Raw genomic sequence first — 20,185 nt, forward strand, 5'->3', positions numbered from 1 at the left:
AAGATAAGGCCAGCTGAGATTGTGCAGCGTCTTGTATGCTAAAAGGGCAATTTTCAATGCTCAAAGCAAAGATCAGAGTGTGGGAAATAGGCCACTGCCGGCGCATCCACGCTCCGAGCGCACAACACGCCATAACTCCGTAAGGTCACCCCTTGCCTTTTGTTACCAGGGTTGTGCTTTTTTAGCTCCTGCTGTGCGGCACGGGGACAGAGGGAAGGCTCATGCAGGGGACGCAGGCACCCCCAGGGGGCCCCAGCCCTTTGCTACTGGTCTGCACTGGGATTTCGCAACGTTTCTTCTGCGCTGCTTCAGTGCTGGCTGCGCAACGCTGCTGTGCCAGGGAGCAGGGGCAGGCAGCGGTTCAAGGCAGGGGTGGGAGGATCTTTGTTCTCATGCCAGGGGGAAAGGAGAGCAAAAGCCTCCGGCACAGAGAGCAATCCTTATTTAAAGGACAAAGCCGCCCACAGCGCTCATTTTGTGACTGCTGCCCGCCTTCGTACCAACCACATGGAGCAACCAAGCCAAACAGGTGAGTTTATTTAAATAACTCATCAGGGCTACAGAGTTTGCTAAAAAATAACAACCATAACTCACTCAGGGACATGTAAAACATGTGAAATTCTTGGGACAGCTTTGCACAATTACTGAGGAAGGCATCTAAGCAATCACAGTGACACCGTCCACAGGAAGGCGATTCCAGCTGAGTTTTGGATGAACAGACGTGCCTGGGATGAGAAGGTCCCTGCAAGTCACTTGGGTGACCTGTGCAGCCCCGGGGGACAGCGCAAGGGGGATCCTTCTGCTTGCCAGGACCTGTCTCTAGGAGGTCAAAGCCCCTTCCAGCCTGCAAGGCACAGAGGCGCCTTCCTGTGCCGGGCAGCACAAGCCCAGGGCATGGTTTGCCCCCCCGTATCGTGGAGCTGCTCAAACCCTGCTGAAATACAGCCACGCAGCTCCAAAACCCTCTGGTAAGAGGGTATCACAACCGTTCCTCCGAGCAGCTGCCCACCCGCTCAGATTCACCTTACAGGTGTTATGCACCACGAGTCTTTGGTTTGTTTGTTTTTTTTCCATAGGAGGATTACAATCAAGTTCGGTGTGGAGAGTCCAGTTCCAGCCAGTTCCTTGGACTCTGCGCTAAGAGCACTTGGTGGGCAAAGGAAAAAAAAAAAAAAATGTACATCAGGAGCCCGGGGAGGCCAGAAGCCCAGGATCCCCTGCAAAGGACTCAGCCCAGTGCAGGGAGGTTTGCAGATCCTGGGCATGGGTTAGACAAAATCAAGAGGCTGAGTCTTTTACATTAATGAGGAGAAAATGGGAGAGTTAGCACTAGAGAGAAAAGGACGGAAAGCCTGGTAATCACCAAAATACGTCCCAGCCTCGGTCTCACAGGTAACAGGATGCAGAGTCTGGCAGCGGCTGCTGACGGCCCTGCGCGGCCACTTTTATCTCGTCCTCCCCTTTCATATGCTGTCCTCCTCCAGCATCTTGTTCACGCCTTCGCAAATCCTCTTCAGGTGGGTGCGGTAGGGCTCGGCCGGCCCGTAGAGAGCCGAGAGGAACTCGTAGTCCGCAAAGTGATTGAAGACGTGGTTGATGCGGGAGTGTGACTTGGCCGTCAGGTGGCTGTTGACAGCCTGGTGCAGCAGGTCCCGGCACTCGGTGAGCACACCCGACATGACCCTGCGGTCGAAGGTGAAGTCTATCTGGTGGAAGCTGACGGCTGTCATGGCCAAGGTATGCACCTTCTTTCGGAAGCGCTCCATCACCAGCAGCTCCTCGGGGCTGAACTGCCCATTGCGGTACAGCACGCCCAGCTTCATCACGATCTTGATGAGGTTTTTGATGATCTTCTGGGCCTCTTTGCGGTTGTGGGTGTACTCCTTGGTGGCCCGGTAGAGCTCATCCAAGATCTCGCTGCTCGTGTCGTCGATGAAGACGTTGGCCACGGTCTTGGAAGCCATTTTGCTCAAGAGCTTCTTCTGGGCCTGCAGGGCCAAGCTCTTGGTGCTGAAGGTGTCCATCTCTGTAGGGAAAAAGAGGCACACGCAGTTCAGCCCATGCCCTGGAACAGTCCCTGTTACCTCTCCTCCCCATGCAGCCTCCTAGGAGGACAAAGAGCATCTTAGACAAGACCAAGAGTGGTTCCCAGTCGGGAAGCCCCTGGGTGCCAGGGCAGAGAAGAGCCGAGCCCACACGCCAGATTTTGGTCATGGGGTGTCTTACAGGGCACTCCTGGCTTTCTTTCCCCCAAAATATGGGACCAAACCACAGCACGCTGAGCCAGACAGCACGCGATGCCATCAAAGACAGCACCAGAGGTGACAGCGGGGTCCCTACCTGCGTGCGGCCCACGAGCCCTGCAACCTCCTGTGACCGGCACCGCACTGCTACCTCCACAGGAAGGGCTCTTGCCCCATCATTTGAACGCTTCTTCCTTAAAACCTGACTCACTTCCTGCAGGGTGAGCTGGGGACGACCCAGGTGGCGGCTGAGTCACCACTGCGGCCGTGTGCTCACGTACGGCCCAGCTCCTCCATGCAGCACCCACCGCCGCACCGGGCCGCGGCAAAATATTAAAAGAAATATTGCTCCTTGTCTCTGCCTGCCTGCTATGATCACATATCCGGAGCCTAGGCTGGTTCTGCCACTGGTTTCCCACTCTGCTCTGTGCTGGTGCAGCCTCACCTCAAGCACTGTGTGCAGTGCTGGGCACCACGGTACAAAAAGGATGTGAAACTGCTGGAGAGTGTACAGAAAAGGGCAACAAGATGGTGAAGAGCCTAAAGGGGAAGGTGTATGAGGTGTGTCTGAGGGCACTGGGCCTGTTCAGCCTGGAAAAAAGGAGACTGAGGGGAGACCTCATCACAGACAAAGCTTTCTCATGAGGGGAGTGGAGGGGCAGGCACTGGTCTATTCTCTGTAAACACCAGTGATAGGACCCGAGGGAATGGGGTCAAGCTGCGATGGGAGGTTTAGGCTGGACATCAGGAAGAGGTTCTTCACTGAGAGGGTGGTCGCACACTGGGACAGGCTCCCCAGGGATGTAGTCACGGCACCAAGCCTGTCAGAGTTTAAGAAGAGTTTGGGCTGTGCACTTAGTATATGGTCTGAATTTTTGGTGCCTGGAGTTGGACTCAATGATCCTTGTGGCTCCCTTCCAACTCAGGATATTGTGATTCTGTGATTCTATCACCAGCTCTACTCCCTCTGCGTGCATCTGGTGAAAGCAGCAGTCTCCAGGGCTGGTGTGGGGCTGTCCTAGAGGTGAATAATGGGAGGCCTCCCCCCTGCTCACCCCCAGCCCAACGCCCAGCACCTCGGCGGGCCCCACTTCGTCAAATCAATCTGCTCAGGCAGATTACGGCTGTGAGAGCTGCCGTGAGTGAATAAAGCGTCACCAGCCCCGGAGATACGTCTTGCCCTGGGAAATCGCCGCGCTACAAATCCCAGCGAGGTGAGAACAGCTTGATAAGAGCCGCTCCGCGCTGCGCTGGATGGGCAGAGAGGCAGGTTGCTTATGCAAGTGTCTGCACGTGGCACGGTCAGCCTGGCAAAAGGAGAGCAGGGAAGGGATGGGAGCGCTCTATAAATACATCACCAGGGAGGGAGGAGAGCTGTTTAAGCTAAAGGACGCTGCTGGAGTGAGGATGGATGGGGATAGATTGGCCGTGAATATGCTCAGGCTGGAGATGAGAGCAGGGTTTTTCTCCTCAAAGCAGCAGAGCCTGCGGCAGTCACCGAGAGGAGCGAGGGGATTGGAAAACATCGCGGGCAGGAGCAGCTCCTGCTGGCACGGAGCACACGTAGGGTGCTCGGGAGCCAAGCCTGGCTCCCTGCAGGGTTTGGATAACCACGGCACCGCTGTCCTGGCAGCCCTGCAGTGGCCGAGGCTCTGTCTCGCTGTGAAGAAGAGCACGAGGAGCACGAGGCACAGCCCTCACCTGGCCCTGCTGGCCCAGGGAGATGGGGATGGGGTTACCCTGCCTGTCAGGTGTGGGTTCAGCCTTAACTGCAGGTGGCTGGGTAAGGGGTGGCCGGGCAATGGGGGCAGCGAGCTCATCCCCAGCTTCCTGGGCATCTTCCAGCTGCCAGCTCTCCGCCCCTGCACGCAGCCCGAGGTTGGGAGGGCAACCGAGGCTCTGCGAGGATGCGAATTAAGTGAGTGGTAACGGAGCCATCGCGAACGGCACCGTGCAAGATACCGCATGTGGCGTTATTTACAGCCCTGAGGAAAAACACAGAGGTTTGTAAGCATTTCTTCCAATGCGAAAACATTGATTTTTGCCAGCGTGAGCTTTGAACTGAGACTCTCGCACTTAATAAGACAGAAATGACAAAGCAGAGGCTGCTTTCGCAGAGCCGCAGGCGGCTCCCAGGCGGGCTGGGCTCATTTAACGCCATCGGCCCCGTGCACCAGAGGCTGGCGGAGCCGAGCCCAGAGCAATGGGCAGAGGCAGCGCAGCCCCATGGCTCGCCCCGAGCCCTTTCCCTGGCCATGACGCCCACCGGATCGAGGGCTTTGCAGCTGCGTTTGTGCCCTGGATCCTCCCAGCTCCATGGCAGCGTCCGGCCGCGTGCCTGTGCTGCGCGATGCCCTGGGAGCGGTGCCCGTATAAATAGAAATTCCCACGCCTGAGCTCTTTGTTGGGCAACCGCAGCCAGAAAGCAAGTGCAAACTCCACCCACGGAGCCCTTAAAAAATAGGAAGCACCAGCTTCTCCAAGCTGCCCTGCGTGCCCGCAGCTCCCAATTAGCAACCACAAGCACAGGCTCTGCCGGCACTGCTGGCGCTCAGCAACGCCTCACTGCCGCACAGCCCTACCCTGCCAGCACCGGGGCGTGCTGGGCTGGCAAGAATCGGTCCTGGGGGGGAAAATGAGGCACAAATGGGTGCTGGAGGGTGCTCTCCTGGATCCCAAAGATGCACTCTGCTCCCTCTCTAGCCCCGGTGGCTGTTGTGCAGCGTGCTCGCCCCGGACGCATGCTACAAACCCAGGAGCGTCCACCCTCGCCTCGCGGGGCTTTTGCTGCTGCTCGGCCCTGTGCCAGCACCCAGCACCCTCCTCTTCCCCCAGGGACCTGCTGCTGCTCAACACCGAACGGGAGATTTCACAGGAACGAGACGTTTTCCTGCCGGGAAGGGCCCGCGGCCCCTCCTGGCCCCATTGTTCGCAGAGGGGCTGTCGCCACTATCAGAGCACGGAAGAGGCTGCCTTGCCCCAAAGAGCAGGCTTGAGACCGAAATAAACCACCAGATTTCCTTCCTGTTGCTGAAGTCTCCAGCCTCGCTCGGGGCTTGTTTTTTTTCCTTCTTCTTTTTAATGAAAACGCCCTTGAAAACCAGCAGCTTCCCCCGAAAGAGCAGCACTGAGCCCCGTCTGCTCCGGAAGAGCGCGGTGCGGCACGGCTCTGCCGCGGCGCCGAATGGTGGCTTCACGCACAGCCACGGCCGTGTCTTTGTGGGTTTTTTCCACCACTTTTGCAGGATTCTGGATCCCACCAAGAAAAGCAGAGCTCCCGGGGAGGCTTTGCAGCCCCGAGTGGGATCGGAGGGCTTGGCTCACACCGTGGGGCTCAGCTGAAGGCTGCAACATCCGTGCTTGGTTCCCCACCCGGACATCCTGCGCGAGCTGCGGAGGTGATGCTCTGGCACGCCCCGAGGCGTTGCGACACGCTCCTCTGGGGCCGAGCACGTGCCGAGGCCAGGGCACAGGCTCCCTGCTGCAGCCTCGGGCTTTGGCCGAGCACCACAAAGGCCACAGCAGCAGCAGGACCGAACACAGCCAGGACACAGCGGGCAGCCTCATCCTGCCCATCCGCAGCCTCCTGCTCGCAGCCACCCTGCACGTGGCCAGGAGCGGGGCGGCCACGTCCCCTCCCCGCCACCCCCAGCGCAGCCAAATCTGTCCCCGGGTGCCCAGGACGGGGACAGGCAGCTCCGATCCCCAACTCCCCACTGCGTGCAGAAGCCTAAACCCCCTGCACAAAGCAGGATGAGCCCCGCAGGCACCTACAGAGGTACCCACAGCACCTCTGCTCTTGCTTACCTGGTGTAAGCAAGAGCAGAGAGCGGCCCCTCATTAAGCAGCATCAATTAAAGCTCCCAGGGACACAAATCCCTGTCCAGCACCAGCACCCCGGGCTCGCAGCGCCAGCGCACGGCATCGCCATGGGCACTTGGAGCCAGTGCCTCCATTGCCTCCCCTCCGGAGGAGCAGGGGCTTGGGGAGGGGGGGAATTTGCTGCTGCCCCCATCCAGTGCTCGCACCCTGCTGGTCCCGGTTCCCCCCCCGGTGCCCACGAGCCTCCAGGCCCCAATTACCAGGTCTCTGTCGGCGTTGCTTTGCGCGCCGCTGCTCCTCACCCCGGCAGCCCCCGCGAGCGCACAGCCAGCTCCCCTGGCAGCGGGATGAATATTTCATGCAGGAACACAAAAGCACTTCCATAATTTATGGGTCAGCGTGGAGCGAGCATGCAGCAACGAGGGGAAGGGCTCGAGCTGTGAGCAGAGGCACCTCCACCTCCTCGTCGAGGCCGTGCCCCGTGCGAGCCCCCGTGCTCCCGCTCCCTGTCCCCGTCTCGCCCCGCTTCACCTCTCGCCCTCACAAGTTCCCTCCAACAACCAGTCCCCAGCTCCGAGGGCACCCGGAGTGGCTCCAATCCCCAGCTAACGCCAAAAGCAAATTTTTAAGGGGTGCGATCTCCCCGCTCTCCCCTCCACCACGTGTCAATCCTCCACACCTCTGCTTGCACCCCGGCACCACCACCTACCCAGGCCCTCAGAGCCCGGCTTGAGCCCATGATCAGAGGCTGGAGACGCTCTCCCTCTCCTCCCCTCTCCATCCCCCGGCTCTCCCTGCCTGGATCAGTTTCCCACACCAGCTCTCCAAGCGTCCGACCAACATTAATTAATTAAACCTTGCTGCTGGATTACAGCAGGGACGAAGCTACTGCATGGCACAGGGCTGTAACTGGAGACCCCAACGGCAGCAGCCAGCCTGACCCCACAGCTCCCAGCCTCCCCGAGGCCCCGTTTTTAGCAGTGTTTGGGTAGCAGAGGAGGGAGCCGGCAGTTTTTTCCAACAGCTCCTTGTTGTGCGTGGCCATGGGGACACGCAGCACCGCTCGCCGCCCTCCCCACTGCCCCAGACGGCTGCGGGGGACGAGCAGGGTCCGGCACGTGTGTGCACAACAGGGTGAGGCCCGGGAGGAAGCAACTGAGCAAACACCTTGCCTGAGGAAAGCCTCATTTCTTGGCAGCGGGAGCAGGAACCGTGGCACAGGTCTCTCCTTGCAGCTGGCTGGGAGCCCGGCACGGGGGACGCTGCGGGGCCAAGCCCCGAGCCCCGGTGTCGCCGTGCCCAGCTCCTGCCTGGTGCTGGGTGGTCGGGTCCCACCCCGCCGTGTGCTGGTATCGGCCGAGGGGCACTGCAGAGTGCTCGGCCGTGTCCCCCCCCCTGTCCCCAGCAGCTCCAGGCCGTGCAGAGGGAGGGGGGCACTGCCACCAGGCTCCGCGAGGCTCCCCCCTGCCCGGCAGCTCCTTCCCCCGGTGCCCGTGCCAGGGTTGCGTGCGTGCACGGGGAGAGCACGAGCCCGGCAATTTGGCAGCAGCAAAAAAGGGGAAGTAATTATCCCTTGAAAAAAGGGCCCTTGAGGATTTTCAAGGTTTTATAACCAGAAACCCCCCCAGGAGCAAGGGAGGACCTTTGCCACCCTCGCAACGCGGCGCTCCCCACGTGCCCGAGGACTTTGAGGGTGGCTTTGGGGCTCTTTGGGCTCAGCACTGGGGTGATGGGGGGGGGGACAGGAGCAGGCAGGGAGCCTCGGCAGCTCCCTGCACACCCCCAGCACCGCTCAGCCCTGCTCCGTCCTGGCGGCCCCACCAGCCCCTGGCTGCAGCCCATCGGCAGCGGCAAGCAGCCAAGGGCACAGCGGGGAGGGGGGGGAACCAGAAACCACCCGAAATAGCCGGTGGGGTTTCTCCTCCGTAACAAACCCGGCATCCTCTGTAACAAAACCGGCCTGCCGGGGCTGGGAAACATCCGACTTGGCCCCAAAAATCGCAGGCGGATCTGAAGCAGCGCCTGGGAAGCTCGATTTTCCCCGGCAGCTCCGACGTGTCTGTGCAAGGCCGAGGGGCTCCGGGTGCCAACCCCAACCCCGAGTGTGGGAGCAGAGCCCCCGGCAGCGCTTCCTTACCGGGGTCCCGCTGCGGGAACGGCCGGGGGCACCCCCTGCACCGTGCCCGGGGAGGCCGAGGGGCGCGCAGGCTGCACGCGGGGAGGAAGAGGAGGAGGAACACGGGGAGGGGGTTATTTTGGAGCATCTGTCTCGCCTTCTATTTCCTCCTTCCCTTATCGGGCGGCGATCAGCCGCTCTCTCCCGCGGCAACTTCCTTTCTCCTTCGCTCGCAGGAGGCTCAGGAGGCTGATGGGGAAGTGGAAACGGGGGCCGTGCCGCCATCCATCCGTCCCGTGCCGGGGGGGCCTGGCGGAGAGGCACCTCTCACCCCTCCTGCATGGGATCTGCGCCTCCGGGAGAGCGTGGCAAGGACAAAGCAGCAAGATTGGAGCTGAATCCTCCGGGACGGTTCCTATCCCCGCTGCCTCCCTCCAGCCGCGCCGCACTTTGTGCCGGGAAGAAATCTTTTACGGTTCCAGGCCTTCCCCTAAAACCGCCCCGTTTGCTCCGGTAAAACTTTGGCTGCAGGGGCCGGGGAAGCCAAATCTGACCCCCGACCTGCAGAGCTCCTCCAGGCACGATTCCCCCCCCCCGGCCAAAGGGATTCATCCCTCGGGGGTCGGAGAAATTTCGGTCCTTGGCAGCTCGACGCCCACGAGGGCGCGCGCGGCGGTGCCGCCAAGCCAGCCACGTGCGCCGGGTGCCCCGCGGTGGGGCTGGCCTCGAGGCGGCGTTTCGGGAGCCGGGGAGGGGTGGGGGGGGGGTTGGGGGGCCCCCGTTTCCCCGGTGCCGGTTTCCCGTGGCGGGCCGGTTAGGCGTGGTGCACACAAACACATCCTGTTGTCGCCGAAACCCCAAACTCTCCCCACCCTCTGCCAGGCGGAAAGGAGGCGAGGCGGGGACCCAGGCGTGCTCCCCGCTTTGTGACCCCCCCCCCCCCCCCCCACCATGGGGAGCCCCTCTCCTTTTTGCCCGTTTTCCCCGTTTTTCACCTGGGAAACTGAGGCACGGCCAGAAGCGGGACCGAGGAGCCGGGATCCCCGTGCGCCTCCCCGAACCCAGCCCCGTTGGGGACCCCCGGCCCCAAACGGTGCCGTCCCCCCCCCCAGAGCCCCCATCCCCATGCCCCTGCCCGCACCCAGCCCCCCGGTACCCCCCAGCTCCCCAGGGGGACCCCGAGCCCTCCCCAAAGGCTTTGGGTACCAGACCCCCCCCCCGCACCCCCCAGCACCCCCCGCACCTTTCCGGGGGGGTTTCCTCACCGGGAGGGGACGGAGCCTTTACCGGAGCCACCGTTTACCGATGGGGGGGGGGTGCACAAAGCCTGGAGGGGGGGGCTCCCCGGTTACACCCCCCAAATTTATGGTACCGGGACAGGCAGACGGGACCGGGAGCCCCCAACCCCGTCGCTCCCGGGGTGCTGCAGCGGGGCACTCACCTGCCTCGGGGGGGGGGGCGCGGAGCAGGGATCGGGACCACCGGGACCACCGGGACCACCGGGATCGGGACCACCGGGGCTACCGGGACCGGGGCTACCGGGACCGGGGCTCCTCCGGTGTCAGGGCACGGCCCGGGCGGTTTCGCTTCCCCCGGGGCTTGTCCGTGCCCGGCCGCCGCGGGGTCGGTGCCGGTGCCCCCGGTGCCGCCGTGCCCGGTGGTGCCCCCGGGGCCTCGGAACCGAGCGCGGCGGAGGGGAGGGAGGGGGGGTGGGAGGGGGGGGCGGGGGGGGCGGTACCAACGGGCGGTGTCGGCCAATGGCAGCGCGGGGCTTGCTACGAAGCAGCCAATAGGAGAGCGGCGGGGGAGCCCCGGGGGGAGGGCGCTCGGTGCCCCGAGATCGCCCCGGAGGGACCGGGACCGGGGGGGAGAGGGGAGAGGGGAGGGGCAACGGGGACGGGAACGGGAACGGGGACGGACGGGGAGAGGGGACTGGGGACAGGGACAACAGGACCGGGACAACGGGACCGGGAGAGGAGAAAGGGAACGGGACCGGGACCGGGAACGGGAACGGGCGGGGGACCGGGGACCGGGGATCGGGGAGGGACGGGGACCGGGGACCAGGGACAAGGACAACGGGACCGGGAGCGGAGAAGGGGAACAGGACCAGGACCGGGGAACGGGGACCGGGACCGGGACCGGGACTGAGAACGGAGAGGAGGAATGGGACCGGGACCGGGGAGGGGGAATGGGAACGGAGAGGGGGAGCCGGGACCGGGGACGGGGAACGGTGATGGGACCTGGGAGGGAGAGGGGGACCGGGGACTGTAAAGAGGGACCGGGACCGGGAAGGGGGACAGGGACCGGGACCGGGACCGGGGAGAGGGAAGGGAACGGGAAGGCGGAACGGGACCGGGACCGAGGAGGGGCAACGGGACCGGGAAGGGGGAACGGGACCGGACCGGGACCAGGACCGGGGAGGGTGAACGGGAACCGGGCAGCGACCCCTCTCCACTCCCCCCGAGCTCCCTAGGCCGTTCCCCGCCCCGACCGGGACCCCCGCAACCGGACCCCGGGGCCGGCTCCTCCCGCTGCCGCCGCTCCGGTGCCCCCGGTGCCTCTGCCCAGCCGTGAAACCCCCCGGCAGCTCCCCCCGGCCCTTCCCGGGGCCCCGTTACCGCCGGGCCGAGCCCCCCCCGGTGCTGGCGGGGGTGTCCGGCGGGGCCGTGCCGGTGCCGTTAGCCCGGGGTGCGGCGGGGAGCCGGCCGTGCCCGCGGTCGGTAGGTGGCAGCCGCACGGAGCGGGGCTGGGGCCGCCGGGGGTGGCTCGGTCCCGGTCCTGCTGCCGGGGGCAGCCCCCGCGCCACCCCGCGGAGCCCACCCGAGGTGCGCGGCCCAGCGGCAGGGCTGGAGGGGTGTCCCTGCCGGCCCTTCGGCCCCCCCGTCACCATCGCCTCCATCCCCTCCATCCCCATCCCCTCCATCCCTTTATCACCTCCACCCCTCCGTCCCCTCTGTCCCCTCCATACCTCTAACCCTCCCCCCCCATCCCTCTATCCCTTTATCCCCTCCATCTCTTCATCCCCTCCGTCCCCATCCCCTCCGTGCCCATCCCTTCATCCCCTCCACCCCTCCGTCCCCTCTGTCCCTCCGTTCCCTTCATCCCCTCCATCCCCTCCATCCCTCTGTCCCTTTATCACCTCCATCTCTTCATCCCCTCTATCCCCATCCATCCATCCATCCATCCATCCATCCATCCATCCATCCATCCATCCATCCATCCATCCCCTTCCTCCTTCCCCATCCATCCCCTCCATCCATCCCCATCCATCCCCCTCCATCCCTACCCTCCATCCCCTTCCTCCCTCCCCACCATCCCTCATCTTCCTCCTCCCGGCCCGGCAGCCAGGAGCCGCTGCACAGGAGCCTAATTCTGAGCGGTGGCATTAAACGGATTAAGGGTGGGATTTTGAGCGGATTAAATCCGGATTAATCGCAGCACTTGAATTGAATCTTGGCTTCACGCAGCGGCTGGGAAGTGAACCACCGCCCTCCACCCCTACCCAAATCCCCCCCCAGCCCCTTTCTGGCCCTGCTGCCCCCGGGGACATCACCCACCACGGGGTCCTGGGACCGGAGCATCCTCCACATCCCCGTCGCATCTCAGGGGTGGCTCTCCCCACCTCCCCGAGCCCCAAACCATCCCCTCGTGCCGCTATTTCAGAGCCGAACAAAACTGAGGGTGGAGACCAGGGCTCTCCCCGGCCACCCCACAGCTTGCAGCAGCGTCCCCGCTGTGTCCGAGGATCCTCTCGCAGCCAAATCTCTCCGCAGCAGCCGCGGCAGCTGTTGCCGCTCTCCTCGACAGTTGCGGCGTCAACCTGCCCGGCATAAATCACCCTCGCGGGCTCATCTGTTCCTCTTGGCCACTCGCCGCGAGCAGCAACAACCCATTAGCTGGGAACAGCACGGCACGGACGGGCTAAGGAGACGGTGACGGATCGTGGAAGGGATGCTGGCGGGGCCGGGGGAGCGCAGGCAGCTTCCCGGCAGCGGGGTGGCTCCCGCGTGGCACCTGGCCCCATTGCTGCCCCATTGCTGCCCCATTCTCTGTCCCCGCTGCTGGGCACCCCGTTGACCGAGCCCCCACTCCCCTCTCTGCTCAGAGCCCTGGGGACAATCCCCAACCTTGTTTCCATCCCCTGGGGCCAGCCCCTGAATCCTTTTGGGGTCCCGGCAGCGGGTGAGGGTGGCGCTTGGCTCAGGGTGGTGCTGGGGGTCTCCTCATCCCCTTTGCCTTCCCTGTTCCCCCCTCCCTGCTGGGTGCCCCCATCCCCAGGCAGGCAGAGTGGCTGCGTTGGTGCTTTCATTGCTGATCAGTGGGGGATGAGCGCTGGTGCTGCAGGAAAAATAATAATAAAGGGAGGGGGAAGGAACAGCATCTGGGCCAAGCAGGCTGCCCGGCTCTCCTCCGGCTCTCTCCCTTTCTTCCTCTCGTCCTTTCAAAGAAATAAAAAGGTGCCTCGCTCTTCCGCACGCTGAACAATGACGCGGTCCCGGAGGGGGTCGCGCTTCTCTGCCTGCTCCCACGGCTGCTTTGAGCACGCCAGGGGTGGGCACGCGAGCGGCCCCTGCCCCAGCCCCAAGCTGGGCAAGGGAGAGCATTGTGCGGGGCAGGCAGCACCCAAAAAGCTCCCGAGCAGCCTCGTGTCTGCTCAGCGAGAGCACGGGGAGCTGCTGAGCACCTCCTCGGGGAGCAGCATCGGTCCCAGCCCCGGGGGAGGGCACGGAGCCGCTGCCCCTCCGCTTGTCCCACCTTGCCGTGACGCTTCAAGGCCACCCTCCGAACCCCAGCCAGGTTTCTTCCACCCCAAAAAACCCTAAAAGCAGCTCACCTCCACGGCGGTGTCCCCATAAAAGCCCCATTGTCACCAGGGGGAGTAAGTGCCGGGTTGGGAAAGGCCACGGGGAGCGGCGAATCCCCCGGCCCCTTCCCGGCGGCCGGCTCTTTGCATTCCCCGTCCGCTCCCTCGCAGCTGCACCTCGCCACAATGGCCCCTTCTTGCAGCACCGCCGGGGCCTCCATCCGTGGCAGAAACGTGGCAGAAAATCCCGGGTTTGTCAGCGCTCCAAGGCGCCGTGGGGTCTGGAGGAGAGCGCCCCGAGCACGGCCCAGCCGCGGTTCTCCCCGTGGGGACGCCCTGGGGGGTTGGAAAGGGAGCGTGGGGGGGGTGGGTTAGGGCTGCCCAAGGGTTTGGGTGCAGCACCCGTAGCACAAAGGGAGGCTGGAGAGCCTTGGGTCAGGCTGTGGGTGCGGAAGGACCGGCCTGTGCTGCAATCCTGCTGGGAGAGACCGGGGTGAGCGGTGCTGGGGAAGGGGAGAGCTCATCCCCACCTGGCCCAGGGCACCAGAAGGAGAGAAACCAGGAGGGGAAAGCCCCACCGAACCCACAGATGTGGATATTTTGCCCCTGCCCTATGTGTGCCACAGCCCTGTGCCCATTTCCCAACCCCTGCAGCCTCCGGGGATGTGTCGGAGGCTGTGGCTTGCTCCTGCTCTCCTTGATGCCTCCTGACACCGCGCCGCTGCGGGGCTCCTCGTTCCACAAAGCCCTACGTCGCGGCGCGGACCCCTAATGAAAGGCTGCAGATCTCCTCCGCGGTTATTAACGCCCTCCGGGGATGGCAGCGCACCGGCAGGCACTGGCAGGGAGGAGACAGAAATAGGCTCTGCCGGGCTCGGGGGACTCGGAGGCAGCGTGAAACACAGTGGGAGACCCCCCCATGCCGCAGCCACCCGCCCAGCCCCGGGCTCGCCCTGGTGGCAGCGGTGCCGTGAGCGCCCCGGTGGCATCGGTGTCACCCGCCAGCCCCTGGCAGGACACCCAGAGGGGTGAGGGAACGGCTGCGTGCGGCCCCGGGGAGCTGCTGCTAATTGGCAGCAGGAGGAGGAAATTTTGGCGTTGACACTCGGGGCCGATAATTACAGGGGGTGCCCTGGGAGCTGCTGCAAGTCCCCAGGCTCTGAGCGTGCCGCCTGTGACCGCAGCCGTTCCCCTCTCCCCACGCCTCCTCTCCTGGGGGGTCTGGACCTGGAGGGGATTTGGGGCTGGGAGGGGGCGGAAGGTCATGGTGAGCCCCCCCCGGAGGGTTTAAGCTTTGATTTAAGGAGCTGCTGGTGCAAAATCCAGGTTTTGAGACAGATCCAGGCACACGGGGAAGGCGCAGCCCTCCAGGGATGGGGTATAGGAACTGGGTGCTCAGGACCCGCTGAGCCAGAGGGGTGACACCGAGGTGTGGCACTCACCCTTGGGGTGACAAACGCAGCCCGATGGCACATGAAGGGTGTCGGGGCTGGGTGCTGAGCTGCTGGGTGCCTCCATCAGCCCCCAAACGGGGCTGTTTGCTGGCTGCACGGCTCCACGAGCCATAAACCCACATAATTTTGTCACCATGCACTGGGGACACGCTGCTGGCTGGTCCCCAAGCACCCTCCTGCTGGAAACCCCTTTGCCCAGCGGCGACCCCAGAGCAGAGGTGGTGCGGGTCCCCACACGAGGGAGGTCCCCACGGAGCGGTGTCCCCTGCCTGGCTCCCCCCCCCCCCCCCCCTGCAGCACATCTGGCCCCCGCGCCGCAGCTGGAGCCTTCTGCCTTTGTTTGTTTGTTCCCAGCGCGGCGCCTTCGAATGGGGAGAATCATTAGATAATTAAAGCTCTGGAGAAGCTGTCGTCAGTAAGTGCCGCTCCTCCAGAGGCTGCCGAGCGCACGCCGTCCTCCCAGGAGGGGTGAGATCGCCCCGCTAAGGGGACAGCCTTGGGAGACCCCCGGGGAGGGGGCGCAGACCCCATCCCCACCCTAGGGACACCGTGCCATGGGGCCGAGGCTGCACCCAGGCAGAGCGGACCCACGGGAACTTTCCCCCCGTGCCCTCCTGGGCTTTACCCAAAAATTCAGGAGCTGGAGGCTCAGCCGGCCTGCCCGCAGCCCCCGGTCTTCCCAAAACCAGCAGCCTGGTGCCGAGCCTGGCCCCGCAGCGCAGCACCACCTCCGCTCGAGTCAGCGTGACCCACTTACCGGGCTCGTTAGCGCGGCGAGAGGCGGCGAGGCCGAGCCCCGGCCGCTTAATTTGGGTCTGGGAGAGGCTGAAAGCAACCCCCCCGCTCTCAGCACGAGGCCACGTGCCGAGCACGGTGCCCAGGGCACGCTGTGGCCGGGACAAAGCCGTCCGTGGGCTAAGCACAAAGCAGCCCCACCGCTGCACGCGGGGTCCTGCTCGGCTGCGCCACGAGGCCGGGGCACGCGCTCGCCCTGACCTCCCTCTGCAATTAGCTAATTGCTCCCTACTCCCCGTGCTGGCGGCGCGGGGGGCCGCGGGGAGATGCTATTATTTGCTCCCTGCATTAATCTGCTGCCACGCTGCCTCTGGGGACACCGGGGCGGTGGGGGCAGCAGGGGCTGGGGATGGCAGGAGGGGGGCTCACGGTGCTGCGAAGCGCCTGGATGAGGCCACGTGCTGGGGACCTGCCCTTGTGTGGCACCAGGGAGGGGTCCAGCTTCTCCCTGCACATTTTGGGGGGGGTGTTGCAGTGCCCCAAGCCTTCAGCATCATTCGATTGCATCAGGCAGCTGCTGAAATTTGGAGGGGGGGGGGTCGGGATGCTCATGATGTGATCCACGACATCAGATGGTGGCCACCAAGAGAGGGCAATGAGAGGGGGTCTGGGCATGAGGGTGTCCGGCTGGGGAGGCTGCAGGGGAGGAAGAAGAGGAGGACGAGGAGGAGGAGGAGGAGGAGGAGGATGCCAGCCCCAGGCCAGCACAGAGCAGTGCTCCCAGCTCGTGGCCACAGGGCCTGTCCTTGTGCTGCTGACATATTGACAGACAATTCTTAATCAAGTGGATTATTAATTAGCAGAAGAAGCCGGCTGCTTAATCCTCCCCATCCTTGGCCGGGCTCGGAGCCGGTGTTTTATGCTAATAGAGGCTGTTATCACGGCTGTGTCAGTAGCCGAGGCCAAGGCTGACAGGAGAGAGCCGCGGCGGCGAGCTCTGTAATTGCAGATTTAATCAGCTGGAACGTTTGCTGCAGCCACCGCACGCCTCCACCGCCCCGGGATGGGGCACGGCTGCGGGGACGGGACGGGACGGGGGCTGCGGGGACGGGATGGGGGCTGCGAGGGGCTCAGGGCCCTTTTTGCATCCGTGGGGCTGGCGTTTATCACCCTGCACAGCCCCATCCCACCGTGCCCCCGAGCTGATCTGGGCCATTCCTCCTCGCTGCGTCCCGCGTTGGCCACGTCCCACGGGCTCAGCACCCCACGGCCACCCCTGGGTGCTGCATCGCTCCCTGGCCTTGGGGAGAGCAGCCCGGGGCTGTGTCCCTGCTGTCCCCAGCCACCTCGGCTGTCCCTATTATCAGCAGGCCTGAGGATCCCATTGGGGCTGGCCGGGCCATACTGGGGCCACCTGAGTGCCAAACTGGGGCAAGCGGAGGGGGCTGTGGGCGAGCTCCTCTGCTGCTCTCTCAGCACCCCATTCTCTGGGGTCTCTGCACCGGAGCGGGGTGTGGGTTTGGTCCCCCAGCCGTGCCCGCAGTGCCCAGGCTGGTCCCACAGAGCCACCGGGATGCAGCCGCCGGGATCTCGGCTCCGTGCAGTTTTGCTCCGTTTTCAGCGCAGGAGCCGGCGATTTAATTTTGGTCCCCATCACTTCCAGCGCCGGGCTCGCTTTAACGTCGCTGCTGTCGGAGGAAATTTCACATGCCTAATTAAAGCTCAGCGCATGCAGCGTCGATTCCCCGGAGACGCTTCCCTTGCCTCCCTATTTCCCGTCAAGATCAAGGGGATAAACCAATGTTACCGGTAAAGTTAACAACGGCGGCAACAAAGGGAAGCGCTGACGAGCCCCGCGCTGGCAGCAGCCCCGGCTCCGGAGGCAGAGCCACCTGCCAGGCACCAGCGTCACGGCCCTCGGTGACACAGCAGCACCCGGGGGGGCTTGGGGACGAGGGTGCAGGGGGACAAGGGGGTGACGTGGGTTTACGGAGGTGCCAGAGCCACGAGCCCCATCCCTGACGGCGCAGCTGCTTCTCGTGGCCTCAATGAACGCAGTGCCCCCCTGTCCGCACCCCACCGTTGATTTCCCCTGGATGAGGGGCTCCAGGGAGCACCGGGGGGGCACACAATGAAGGGAACGGGACAGGGGGACGGGGCTGAGCTGGCACCGGGCCGGGTGAGCAGGGAGAGCGGCGCAGCGCTGCAGGCAGCCGGCGAGGCCAGCGCCGCCGCGCGTGCCAAGCAATCAAACCCTGGGCATCTGCGGCGCTCCCCCGGCTGCCAGCGAGCTGCCGGTGCCCCGGTCGGGTTTGCCGGTGGAAGTAACGGGAGCCCCGGGGAGCACCAGCACCCGGCACTTGCCCTGTGGCTGCCGTGCCCCGGTGGCCCTGCCGGGGAGGTTTCCCGGCCCTGGGGGGGGGACGACGAGGCGCAGGCGGGTGCTTCCCGCTGCCTCGCATGGCTGCTGCCTGCTTAATTGCGCTGAAAGCACAACAGATGGCAGAATGGCTTCAAGATGTTCTTTTGCGACGTTTCGGTGCTGCCGGGCTCGCCTTCCTCTCGCACCGAACGACTTCATAAAGCGCAAAGGGGGAAGGCTGGGAAGGGCCGGCATGGGCACGGGGGCTGCGGGCACGACCCTGGCTTGACTGAGCACTGCAGGGCTGGGGCAGCCCTGCCTAATCCCAATCCTGATCCTGATCCCAGTCATGATCCTGATCCTGATCCCAGTCATGATCCTGATCCCAATCCTGATCCCAATCATGATCCCGATCCCAATCCCAATCCTGATCCCGGTCGTGATCCTGATCCTGATCCTGATCCCGATCCTGATCCTGATCCAGATCCCAGTCCTGATCCTGATCCTCATCATTACCCCAATCCTGATCCTGATCCTGATCTTGATCCCCATCCTGATCCCAATCCTGATCCCAGTCCTGATCCTGATCCTGATCCCAGTCCTGATCCTGATCCCAATCATGACCCCAATCATGATCCTGATCCTGATCCCAATCCCAATCCTGATCCCAATCCCGATCCTTATCCCGATCCCAATCCCAATCCCGATCCTGATCCCGACCCCAGTGCTGCACACCCGCAGAGCCCTGGCTCCATGCCCCACTCCCCGTGCACCGCGGCGCTGGCGCTCCCCATCCCCAAGCAGCCGGGGCAGGAGCAGCTGCGGAGGGAATTAAAACATTTGCCGGCCCCACACTGCCAGGCTTTCTTCCTGCCCTAATCCCCCGGCTGCGCTGCCCTTCCTTCCTCCACCTCCATCACCTGCCTCCTGCCCCCGCACCACCGAACCTGGGCCCCGTGCCCACAGCAGCTGGTGGCAGGACGGGGGCGGGCGGGTGGGGGTCCCCCCGATCCGGGCACGGGGGCGACCCAGAAAGGGGGTATCCTCACCCCAGTTCCCCCCCAGTTGCCAGCACTGGGATCGGCAGCCCCAGCTCAGCACCAGCCCCCAGCCCCCAGCCCCCAGCCGTGCCGTTCCCCCACCTGCCCGCCCCGCAGCCCCCCAGCTCCTTGCCGGCGCGCGGGGGCAGCGTGCATTAAGGCGCCGCGGATGAATTATTTATGGGGCAGGTGACCTCATTCATTCAGACTGATTTTCCTCCGTGTCACTCCAAGCGCGCCGCGCTCCTGCGACGGGCGCCAGGTACCGCGCTGGGGAGGAGGGTCCCAGCCTGGGGGACAGGACGGGGACTGCTCTGCTCCCGGTGTGATTGAAGGACCCCGTGCCAGCTCCTAAAAGGCTTTTCTCCCATTTTTATATTATTATTATTATTATTGAAGGCATCGCCTGCCTCCTGACTACCCCACTGCCACCCTGCTTTGCTCCATGAGGACGGGGCCACGGTGCCCAGGCTGGTGCCGGCACGGCTGCGAGCAGGGGGTGGCATGGGGACACCGGGGGCCACGCTGTCACCTCCACCCACGGAGGGGGTCTCCGGGCCAGCGGGTGGGAAATCATCATCCGTCCAACCCCATTACCTTAACGACACCGGCTCGGAGGGCAGCGCCGGGTTAAAACTGGAGAGCGAGCGAGATTTATATTTAAAAAGTAATGTTCTCCTCCGTGTTCGACCAGGTGCTCGGGTTTATTAAAGATAAAACAGGTTTCCAGATGAAATGCGCTGTCACCCGAGGAAGTTTCCAGCTCCCTGCAAAGAGCTCCTTGCTCCTTTCCCGTGCCACGTCCTACAGAGTGCTCCCTGGGGGGGTAGGGGGGCTGCGTCGTGCCCCCCCTACACAGCTGTGCAGGGCTGGGGGTGCAGGGGGCCGGGGAGAGGGGTGCTCAGTGCCTGTCTGGCTGCTCCCTGCCTCAGTTTCCCTCCTGGGCAGGATGGGATCCTCGAGGGTGAGCGGGAGGGGAGGCTGAGCCCTGCAGGAGGAAGATGGGATTAGGGCTGGGGGGTCGGCAGGAGGAGGAAAGCCCACCTCGGGGGTCTGCGTGGGCACCCCCACACCAAGGGGGGCGGATTTGTGCCCTGCCCTGCGCCACGTCCCCGCAGCGGGATGCTCACGGGGCGCAGCACCACCCCACAGCCCCATCGCCTCCCCTCCGGCCTCGAGCATCCCACGGTGGCCAACATCATCCTCAGCCCTTACCGAACCCCAAAACACCCCCAAATCCCCCTCCCCGTGCCAACAAACCCTAACGAAGAAGCCAGGGAGGGTGGCAGCGGGGTGGCAGCGGGGTGGCTGCCCGTCCCTATTGTTGCCTGACAATGGGAAGCGCCCGGCCCCGCTGCAGCGCCGGCGCTATTAGCCCAAATATTTGCTTCCCGTCTCCAGGGTGACGGGGTTGCAGCGCTCACCCACATGCCTCCTTTGATCATTTTCCTCTTGATCTTCGGCGCACCGCTTCCCCGCGCTCCTCTCCATCCCCGTCTCGTGGCGGGGAGGCGGGCGGTGGCGCGGCCGCGGCGGCTGGGGGGTGGTGGGGCTGGGGTTACTGGGAGCGGGGGTGGGTTACTGGGAGCGGGGGTGGGTTACTGGGAGC

At 64.3% G+C, this 20,185-nt stretch overlaps 1 protein-coding gene across 1 annotated transcript; it reads right to left on the reverse strand.

Moving 5' to 3' along the window:
- Positions 1-514: 514 nt before the first annotated feature.
- Positions 515-9,669, reverse strand: TNFAIP8L1 (TNF alpha induced protein 8 like 1). Its single transcript, XM_032203578.1, has 2 exons — positions 9,623-9,669; positions 515-2,026 (listed from the first exon to the last, which is right to left on the reverse strand). The coding sequence occupies exon 2, from the start codon at positions 2,022-2,024 to the stop codon at positions 1,464-1,466; it is 561 nt and encodes a 186-aa protein (XP_032059469.1). The 5' UTR covers positions 2,025-2,026; positions 9,623-9,669; the 3' UTR covers positions 515-1,463.
- Positions 9,670-20,185: the final 10,516 nt, after the last annotated feature.

The sequence above is a fragment of the Aythya fuligula genome, chromosome 26 (genome assembly GCF_009819795.1).
Source record: "Aythya fuligula isolate bAytFul2 chromosome 26, bAytFul2.pri, whole genome shotgun sequence".
Taxonomy (NCBI): domain Eukaryota; kingdom Metazoa; phylum Chordata; class Aves; order Anseriformes; family Anatidae; genus Aythya; species Aythya fuligula.

What these genes read in the sequence shown, in the direction of transcription:
- TNFAIP8L1 (XM_032203578.1), bottom strand. Translation starts at nt 2,024, where the DNA reads ATGGACACCTTCAGCACCAAGAGCTTGGCCCTGCAGGCCCAGAAGAAG.